Source organism: Haematobia irritans, chromosome 1, assembly GCF_050003625.1.
Source record: "Haematobia irritans isolate KBUSLIRL chromosome 1, ASM5000362v1, whole genome shotgun sequence".
Lineage (NCBI taxonomy): Eukaryota > Metazoa > Arthropoda > Insecta > Diptera > Muscidae > Haematobia > Haematobia irritans.
Genome location: NC_134397.1, coordinates 7,176,957 through 7,187,622, shown reverse-complemented (window position 1 = coordinate 7,187,622; position 10,666 = coordinate 7,176,957). Strand labels below are relative to the sequence as shown.

The 10,666-nt window shown below is 34.2% G+C and overlaps 2 protein-coding genes and 1 long non-coding RNA gene across 3 annotated transcripts; 1 reads left to right on the top strand and 2 right to left on the bottom strand.

The window, feature by feature from the left end:
* Positions 1-236: 236 nt before the first annotated feature.
* Positions 237-3,548, bottom strand: Cortactin (cortactin). Its single transcript, XM_075289098.1, has 6 exons — positions 3,392-3,548; positions 3,009-3,183; positions 2,659-2,951; positions 2,467-2,588; positions 1,205-2,077; positions 237-813 (listed from the first exon to the last, which is right to left on the bottom strand). Exons 2-6 carry the CDS (start codon positions 3,167-3,169, stop codon positions 730-732), a joined length of 1,533 nt encoding a protein of 510 aa, XP_075145213.1. The 5' UTR covers positions 3,170-3,183; positions 3,392-3,548; the 3' UTR covers positions 237-729.
* Positions 3,549-6,584: 3,036 nt separating this feature from the next.
* Positions 6,585-7,116, bottom strand: LOC142237237 (uncharacterized). Its single transcript, XR_012722406.1, has 2 exons — positions 6,916-7,116; positions 6,585-6,848 (listed from the first exon to the last, which is right to left on the bottom strand). It is a non-coding gene; the product is annotated as an uncharacterized LOC142237237 (long non-coding RNA).
* Positions 7,117-7,450: 334 nt separating this feature from the next.
* RpL13A (ribosomal protein L13A) lies at positions 7,451-9,789 on the top strand. Its single transcript, XM_075289097.1, has 3 exons — positions 7,451-7,561; positions 8,043-8,283; positions 9,306-9,789. Exons 1-3 carry the CDS (start codon positions 7,541-7,543, stop codon positions 9,659-9,661), a joined length of 618 nt encoding a protein of 205 aa, XP_075145212.1. The 5' UTR covers positions 7,451-7,540; the 3' UTR covers positions 9,662-9,789.
* The last annotated feature ends 877 nt before the right edge of the window (positions 9,790-10,666 follow it).

The window sequence follows — 10,666 nt, the reverse complement described above, 5'->3', positions numbered from 1 at the left end:
ATTTTTATACAAGTTGGAAACGACATTAGACGATTTGAAAAATAACAAATCTGATTGACATGTGAATGCTTTGTCGTGGAGTGATTAAGTACAGTCCCTATGAGTATCGTCAGGTAGCACGCATTCCCTTATCGTAATACCAAAAGTGACGATTCGGAAAGCAAAAATCGAAAGATAGATAAAACAAAGTTCAAATTTAAAATGGAAATATTAGAAGAAAATGAAACTATTGTCAGTATAGTTGTTACAAGGAAGATCAATACTTTTATTATTGCATACAGTCTGTTGATATTAAGATTTATTGACTTATTTTTATTAGTTTGGAACAATAATTACATATTAAGAACCATTTCGAAAAGGCCAAATTATATATAAATGTTAACAATTTTTTTCTAATTGATGAAGATAATGATAGAATATAGAATTTGTAAATAGTGTATACTTAATGCCTTTTTCTCGAATGTATAAATCTGTTAAACTAGAACATGAAAATATTTTTAAAATTATACATATGTTTTAAACATACAACAAATACGAATGTTTTTCTTTGCGCACACATAAACAAATATTATGACTTTGTTTTAGAAAATAAAAAATATTAAAATAATAAAATAAATGTTATCGTTGTTGTGACCAAAAATACTTTTAGATTTGCAATGCAAAAGTCGGATTTACCGCTCACACATAAAAATATGTTCGTAAAACTTTAAAACAATTGTTCAATTTTGATTATTGATTAACCACTTGCACATAATTTGCTGGGAAGAGGCCATAACGATTTTTGCATAAACCCCGCCACCAACCTTCATCGATCTGAAATAATAAAAAAAACATTACAATAAAAATAATTAATGAATCTCTGCTATAATTTGCGCATATTTGACATAACTCTGCAAGGAAAAGACAGACATCGTTTAACAGAAACAGAAAATAGTTTATTTTACTAAAATGCGCTTGAAGATTACTTTTTATACAAAATGGAAACGAGAAACGTACTTTTTACTAAAGATTGGGCTTATTTAGTTATATTATGCTGGTTATGTTATGGAAAAAAAAACGTGTTTTACAGTGGCCTTTTTCCGTCGGAAAAACCACAGGCCGTTAATATATAAAATAAGGCTGAATTCGGTCATATGAAAGAAGTTCACGCTTATGCGATAACATTTTAGTGGCAAGTAATATGTAGACAATTAACTATTCTTACCATTTCAATATGCGTAATAACATCATCTGGGTCAAAGGAAATTTCATCGTCATCGTTTGCTTGATAATCATATAATGCTATTGCATGTATTTGTGTATCTTTAATGTAATCGGCCAAATTATCGGAATTTGCAGGAATAGTATCAACATCTCCTTCGTTTTCTGTAGGCTCAGAAGCATTTTCAGAAATGTTACTTTGAATCTCCGCTTGATTTTGATATAGTGGCTCCTCTACTGCAGCTGTAGTAGTAATTGGCTCAACTGGTTCAGGGCTTTGTACTTCAGGAGGCGTAGCTACAGTATCAATTTCAATGGATGGTATTAAATCTGGAGGAGGTGCAGTCGAAGCCACTGCAACTTTTTCTTCTACAACCTGTGGTTTTACCTCTTCGACCGGTTGTTTGACAACCGGTTTTGCTTCTTCTCTTGGAATGTGTATGGGTTCCTTTCGTACTATGGGTGGATCTTCTTTAGTTGGCGATTGCATTTGATTAAAGGCACTAATAGCATTGCCTATACCACCTTCTCGTCCGGTTATAATAGAACGTGCTCCTTTAGGTGGTGGTTGCTTCGCTTCTTCGGCCTGAGGTAAAGGTTGATTTTCCACAATGGTATTTTTGGCTGCTTCCTCACGATCTCTTTTGTCTTTAGCTTCACGTAATCGTTTTTGTTCTTCAGCTCTTTTGCGATTTTCTTCTTCGGATACTTTTGCCAGATTTTCAAATTTAGCTCTAAGATTCGAAGGTTTGGCACCTTCAATAACAGGCTTTGTCTTAGTATAGTTTGTTCCAATTTGTTGTTTACCACCGTCATCATAAGATACAGCCGATTTATCCATTCGATCTTTCTGTACTCCAAACTTTCCACCAAAACCCTGAAAATTACAAATGTTTGTTAATTTAAATAAAGTGTGTGCTAAAAATAGTAGCGAACATATTTGCGGTCATAAATGATTCACTATTTATCAAAACTTGTTTTCATATCATTACTGATGAATTGATAATAATAAAAATATATGGCTGGGGAGCCGCGTTATTTGTACATTGCTTAAGAAGGTAATTGAATTGCAAACTACTTATATTTGTAATAATTTTATTGGCCTTGAAGGCTTTATATTACAATAAAGGAATAAATAAATAAATTTTTATCACCTTAAAAAATATATAAAAAGATTTGCAATAATTTCGCTCTTGTTGCAGAAGAGTCAAGTCCTTATAACATCTGAGTAATAATGCAGTGTAAAATAGGACACGAACAACTTACGATTTTATGATCCAATTGGCTTTCATGCTTTTGAGGTGCTTCTATGTGATCCCATCCGACTGCAGATTTGTCTTTACGGTCCTCTTCCACTCCAAATTTACCTCCAAAGCCTTTTGAATAATCTAAAAACGAAGATTACGCAATTTTAGCATTTCAATAAAATATTTCAAATAACTAAACAAAAAAACATACCTTTTTGTGATGCATGCTTTTCTACCTTTTCTATATGATCCCAACCAGCGGCAGCTTTATCAACACGGTCTGTCTGTACACCAAACTTGCCACCAAATCCTGTAGCGTAATCCTTTTGCGATGCGTGTTTTTCCACCTTGCCTTGATAGTCATGACCTACAGCCGACTTATCCATACGATCAGTTTGCACTCCAAATTTGCCACCATATCCGTACCCTGGATTTATCTCTTCGATTTGCTTTTGTTTTTTTGCTTGATCGGCCTTTTCAGTTTCCATACGAAGTTTTTCCATGCTGGAAATTATCGTGCATATAGTAGATAAACAACATAAATTATGCATCCATACTTACTCTATAGCTCCTGCAGTTCTTCCACTTCCTTCTATAGTCTTTGATCCCCATCTTTGTTCCTGTTCACTAACATCGTTTACGAAATCTGGATCAGTCTCCCAGTCATCGTCATCGGCTGTATTGGCGTTCTGGATTTGCAAACCTGCTGTGGCCTTCCACATTATTGCTGTTTTTCCTGTTCAATATAGAAAAAAAGGCTTGTTAACTGGTAAGATTACACGATTACTCATTCAAAGAACTTTAATAGGAAAACATACATATGTGGGTCAGTGAAAGATAACACAAAGACGAAAAAACTATGCGACACTTGTTCTTTTATGGGAGTGGTTCAAAACAATGAACTCCTGAAATTATTTTGTGAAATTCAGCCAAGTAGTACTTACGAATTTTAAAGGTAAATTGAAATATGTCTTTATGTTAGTTTCTGCAAATATAATTCGTTTCTTATCGTATGTTTTTATGAAAAAAACTTAACAAATAAAAATTGCGTGTAGTATCTGTAAGAAATGTCAACTTGTTTGGATGGCCGGTCTAAGACAACACATAAAACAGACGGAGATACACTCTATATTGATGAGTGATCAAATAAGAATAATGAAGGTGGCGCTGATAATTTCATCATGAATAATTTATATCGACCTAGCCATCAAGCTGATGCGCTTTCAGACTATCAGTTATTCCGGACGACAGTGCTGGTGTCGAACATATCCCATATATTGTGCACATTATAATTTAAGTCCGAAGGCATAATCGATACTGCTGCATGTTTATGGGATCGATAACACAATTACCGAATTGTCGTATCGATTGGACACACTATAAGATTCTTTACAAACACAGACATTTCGCCCGGAACAACTGATAGTCTGTAAAGCGCATGAGGAAAAAATTTAGTGTAATACGCAGTGCAGATTATAAGTCTGGAGTGTCGGTCGGAGTGTCTGTGTTTGTGAAGAATCTTACAGTGAGACCAATAGGGCTGTCATTCAAGATTAATACCGCCCCAAAAAACCGGGATTTTCGGGACGGATTTATACCGAATTCCGGTATTGTTTATTTTGAATCCCGTGATTTTAACGGAGCCCGGAAAAATAATCCAAATTAGTTACATTTGTGGCTTTAAGATTTTTTTATTAATAAATTGGTGTCTTCATTCAGTATAAACGACCTTTTTGCTAAGTTTCCACTGACTAGTTTTCCCCACTGGTTTTCCCAAAACATATCATCGTTCACTCCGAGTTGAGATGTTTTAATTTGACAGTTACCATGGAAACTAGAAATTGCCATTTGTGCGCCGTCCTGACTATAAGTTAAGGTGGAATTACATACATTGCGGTCATGTGTGCGTACGTTATATGCTATTGCCAAAAATTTTAAATGTGGGAACTACTATTGTTTGAGTTACACGATAAAAGTAACGTATGCATATGACGCATGAAGTTGACGAACTTTTAACTTTTCAATGCGTCGAGTGCGTTGACAACATTAAACAACATGTAAACAAATCAACAAACGAAAAACAATCTAAAATATAGACGAGGAATTATTGAGGGAATTAATAAAGTCCAATACTTTAAAAAATTGTGTGGAATATAAAAACATAATAACAAGCGCAGAGGCGAGGAATGTAATCAGCAAATTTATTTATGTTACGACCCTGCCAACATGTTTTGAATTTGGGGGCGCTTCTGAAAATCCCCACTACTTCGAAAACAGTCGTATACGATATCCAAAACTCCTCGGAAAAGCGCCGTCATTATTGAGAAGTTGTACCACGCCAAGTTACTATAAAACTTGATGAACTTAATACCCACCTTAAAAGTGGGTATTAAGTTCGAATTTAGCCGCTAAAATCGTCATTTTTTCAGGATTACTTTAATAATCCATTTTAAGGAATACAAACTTTGTGAAAATTTGCTTTGGGCTATTTCCCATCAAGTTATAATAAAATTTGCAACACTTCTCACTTTAGCGGCTAAAGCCTAGTCCTAAGATAACGTTTTCGCACGAAAAACTGTTATACTCCATATAAAAAACGTTAGCGCGGAATAAATGCGAAATCTTTGTTTTGAGCATTTTAAAACACAACTTATACAAACATGGATTTTTCGCACGAAAAAATAGGCAGGTATATTATTTCGCATAAATAAGTTAACATCCCTGGGCTTGAGACCCTATTTACGGCATGACTTTACGGGAATATGTTTCTTTTCATTTATAATTTTGATTATTTTAGGAAAAGTAATCGCGAAAATAAAGTGATTTTCAACTAGGGATGCCAGACGTACTCTTTTAAAGAGCACATGTGCTCTTTTTTACAAAATGTGCTCTTAAAACAAGATAGGCCAAAAGAGCACGCAAAATTGCTCTATTTTTAGTTTAGTACTCTTTGTAGGCATCACAACAAATATTACTCCAACGCGATTTAAAAAATGGTTAAAGTAAACTGAACATACGTAAATGTCACACTACGAGATTTTCCTACGCCGTTATTTTCTAATTAAATAGTGTTTTACTTTATATATTAGAGTCGAAGAAGAGCACGCCGATGTTGCTTCATCACTTTGTACTCTGTTCTAAATGTAAACAAACTTCTTTCAATAACATTTTTTACAAAAATACCAAAGAAATGTATTGTAAGAAAATTAGTATTGTAGGAAAATTAGCTTGCGTTGAAAGTGGTTTATTTTATGTATATGTTATGAACCTTTTTTTATGTTTAAATGAATTATTATGGCATTAAATGTTTTTATTTTATTTGAAAAAGTTTGTTTTTTTTCGTATGTGCTCTTTTTATAAACTGAATGTGTTTTTTTTTTGCCTCTTCAAAATCTGGCATCCCTATTTTCAACTCGAAAACCGAACATAGTACTCACCTATAGTCGATAAATGGGTTTTCGATCATAGTCCATAGTATGAGTTTTTCCGGAATGAATGTCTGTGTTCGTAAAGAATCTTACAATGTGGCCAATCGATACGAATTGTCGTTGATGACTAAATAATCGGTAAATGTGTTATCGATTCCATAACTTATAATGTGGCCAATATCTGGGATATGTTCGACACGAGCACTGTCGTCCGGATAAAGTTATAGTCTGGACGGCGCATAATAAGCTGCAGTATCGATTATATCGCCGAACATAATTTATAGTCTGGCCAATATATGGAATATTTTTGACATGAGCACTGTCGTCCGGATAAACTTATAGTCTGGACGGGGCATAAAACGGCAAAAATAGATAGTCAACTTCCACAGTATTATTCTCAACCTATGTCATGTGAATGACCCATATATATGTGTGATATATTGTGAGTACAATCATATAAATTGATCACTGTTGATTTATAATATTTGCGTAAACTAAATAACAGCGTATATATTCCCTGCCAACATTTTTTGTATTTGGGGGCGCTTCTGAGAATCCCCAGTACGTTGGAAACAATCATATACGATATCAAAAACTCGTCGGAAAAGCGCCGTCACTATTGAGAAGTTGTACCACGCCAAGTTACTACAAAAAGGTTTCGCATGAGTGCAATTATTAGGTGCCTTTATAGATCAATTTAGAACGACGCCAATAAGAGACCCTCCAAACAATCAGAAAAAGCACATTTTAAGATAGTGGTAAAAGAATCATTGTGGTCGAGTAAAACACGTTTGTTTAGATATTTAATAATTTGATTAATTATTTACAAATTCTTAAAAATATAACATTTATACCACTATCACATCACATTTAACATAATTTTTTGCATTAATGATGAGGTAGAGTTACAAGTAGCGAGTTACATGTTGCAGCGTCTATCAGCCAGTGTTTTTATTCGATGGAGGCAGCGTGTCTGTAAAATATTTGAAAAACAATCACTTTATTCCATTTGGAAAATCAAAAATTGTTCACCAATATACCTTTCACAATTTTAAGCGTAAAATCTATGTTTTCAGAACTTTATTTTCGTTTTTATTTAAATAAAATATAACAAGCTGGTTGCGCTTGGCGTTTCACAAAAAATAAAATGGCTTTTATAAAAGTAGTGATGGCAAAATACATGTATGAAGTACATTTTGTACTTTATGATATGCTGCCCCCCATCACAGTAGGATGGTTGTAGTGACATTTACGAGTCTGTGGTAGCGATGAAGATGAAATGAAACTTTGAAATGCTGGCAGGGTTGCCGTCCGGATAAACTTATAGTCCGGACGGCGTATTATAAGTAACTTATAGTCTGGCAAATATGTGGGTTATTTTTGACATGAGCACTGTCGTCCGGATAAACGTACAGTGTGGACGGAGCATAAAACGGCAACTTCTAGAGCATCATTTTTAAACTATACCATGTGAACGACGCATATATATGTTTGATAAATTGTGAGTACAATCATATAATGAGATCACTGTTTATTTATAATATTTGCGTAAACTAAATAACAGCGTATATCGGAGGTGTACGGCCGCAAATGTAAAAATGAAATGTCAAATTTTCAAGATGGCTGCTTCCGTCCGACGAATTTCTTTCCGTGCGGTTCTTAAACATGACTGGTTTAACGAATAGGGTAAGTGGTGATATTTTTAGTAAAATTCACCGAAATTCGAATGAAATTGTGTTGAAAATACGTACAAACACTGCCCCAATAAATAGTGAATCAGAAAAAAATGTTAAAATTCTTCCGTAATTTGCTAGACACGGGAAAATGTTCAGTAAAAAGTGTTGAGTGCTACACGTGCCCGTGAAGAAAAATGACAATTGCCCAAAAACAAGCTGTCAAATAAAGTCTGCTATTTGTAAAAAATAAATGTCCATACCATGTGGTGCCAATGGAGTAGCAAACAAAGTGTAATAACCAACATATGTGTTAAATTTTGATAGTTATGTTCATTAATTGCATGCAACCATTGCAATTACACTTTTGTTTATGAGAAATTCGTTTGTTTGTTGGGGCAGCGATGTGCATGTATGATTGTTAGTTTTGACATAACCTCACATGAGGTGTGAGCAGTGAATGTATCAAATCTCACATTGGTTTTGTTTTCTAGGCCGTTGTTATTGATGGTCGTGGCCACTTGGTCGGCCGCTTGGCTTCCGTTGTTGCCAAATACCTGTTGCAAGGTGGCAAAGTCGCAGTTGTCCGTTGCGAGGAATTGAACCTCTCCGGTCATTTCTACAGAAACAAGATCAAGTACTTGGCTTACTTGCGCAAACGTTGCAATGTCAACCCTGCCCGTGGTCCATTCCACTTCCGTGCCCCTTCAAGAATCTTCTACAAGGCTGTTAGAGGTAAGTGTTGACGAGAAATATAAGTTTGTTTACAAATAATTACTTTAGGTTTGTTAGTAATATCATTTCGACCTTATTGGTGTGACGCATAGGTAATAGGTTTTAAAAATATTAATTTCGACTATAACGTTTTCACTATGGCGAGTATACAAAATTGAAATAATGCTAAATGGATCCTACATATCGTCAGACTGGAGTTTCTAATAAAAACTCCTAATTTCTCATCAGTGCTCAAACCTGTTCTTAAATTTTTGTGCGCATTATAGTAATTTCAAAATTCCAAACTTTTGGAATTCTATCAAAGTTCTGTGTTGAAGCTTGTTTGTCCTTATTAGTTGCCTTTCACATTTGCTGCCGAAATAATTCTAAAACTAGATTACTATACGTGGAATTTTTCTTTAATGTGCCGTTTTAAGCGAATCGTTTTATACCGATTTTAGTACTCCGTTATAGTACTAGCGTATAAAAATATTGAATATTACGTGAATATTTAGTATCTTTAGGATTTATAAATGATGATCATATCAAATCTTACCTACATTATTTGATTAAATAATGAAAATAGTTTTATACTGATAAACGACATAACAAAAGCAAATACAATTTTTCCTTTTATAAAAACTAAAACTAATTCTGGATTTTTTCCTTCATTTCAGGTATGTGTTATTATGGAAGACTTTGACATTAAACAACTACTACATGATGAACAATATCTTACCTACATTATTTGATTGAATCATGAAAAGCATTAATTTTGAACTGAAACTAATTTAAAAATTCATTGAATTACCCTGTTGGTATAGAAATAATTTATTGTGTTTCTTTCTCTTTTAGGTATGTAAATTCCGGACCAAACCCACCCAATACGTATTGCAGTCATGATGAACAATACCTATCTTACCTACATTATTTGATTAAATCATGAAACGAGAAAACTTACTGATGACCAACAACCGTCAACAATCATAAATCTCTATGTTATGGAGCATAAAGTAATGAGAAAATATATTTTCTATTTCTAGGTATGATCCCACACAAAACTAAGCGCGGTCAAGCTGCTTTGGCTCGTCTCCGCGTCTTCGATGGTATTCCCTCGCCCTATGACAAGCGTCGTCGTGTCTGCGTTCCCATTGCCATGCGTGTATTGACATTGCGCTCTGACCGCAAATACTGTCAATTGGGCCGCTTGTCCAGCGAAGTCGGCTGGCATCACCAAGATGTCGTCAAGAGCTTGGAACGTAAACGCAAGGCTAAATTGCAGGTTACCTTGAAACACAACAGACTCATGAAGAAGTTGACAGTCAAGGCTCGCGAAAATATTGCCAAGCAAGCTGAACCCTTCAACAAAATTATCAAGTCCTATGGTTACGAATGTTAATTTTCGTATTTACTACCTTATAATAGTATAGAAGTGAAAGCAGTTTTTTTTATGAAAAAACTTGAAAACGTATGGGACGGCCTGATAAAGAATGTTTTTAATAAAAAATAAGTTAAAACAAGAAACAACATTTTTGGAATGATTTAAAAGATAATCGAAGAAGTGACACACCACTTTGTTTCACAAGAAAGAGGTACACAGACATAAAAATATGCTATGAAGTGCGTGAATATTGAGGCTACTACACTCGCGAATTTAATCACATTCATAATTTTATAGCCTGTTTCTGTATGTCGACCGAGCTCTATCGATCGACTGAAATGGTAGCAAACAGCCGAATTTATAACCAAAAATCAGCTGTTTCTATGCATTTCAGTCGATCGATAGAGCTCGTTCGACATATAGAAACAGGCTGTTAGTCTCATATATGATTTTAGTTAAATTCATGATATAATAAGGATCTTGATTTGAGCAATGTGTGTGGTTTAATCAGGCTTACATTAAGCCCAAGTATTTAATAACGTCAATGCCATTCTAGCTGACGAACTCTTGTAGATTTCAAACATAAGCCATGAAGAATATCCGTGATTCAGGAGAACGATGATTCTGGAGTATTTGTGTCCGGCAGTAGAATTTTTGTTAGCCACCAGAATGTTGATGAATCGCAAGTTTTGTGCGTGAGTAAACAACTTTCGACTCGTGAGCTTTTAAAAGCTGTTCGTACAGATTTCCTATTACTGAGCCTAAGGCTAATACGTCATACCCTTTTTTTATTTTTCCATTTATTTAAGAAATTCAAAGCCTTTTCAGGGCCAATTTAACGAATTACAATGTACTATAACGGACATTACAATATTATATAAAAATATGAATTAATAAAAATAAACAACAATCTTATATACAGAATTGAACAAGCAATCTTATATCAATAATGTTATATATACATTTTTTTGCGTTTGTTAATGTTCTTGGATCCCATTGAAATTAAAATATGTTTTATTTCGC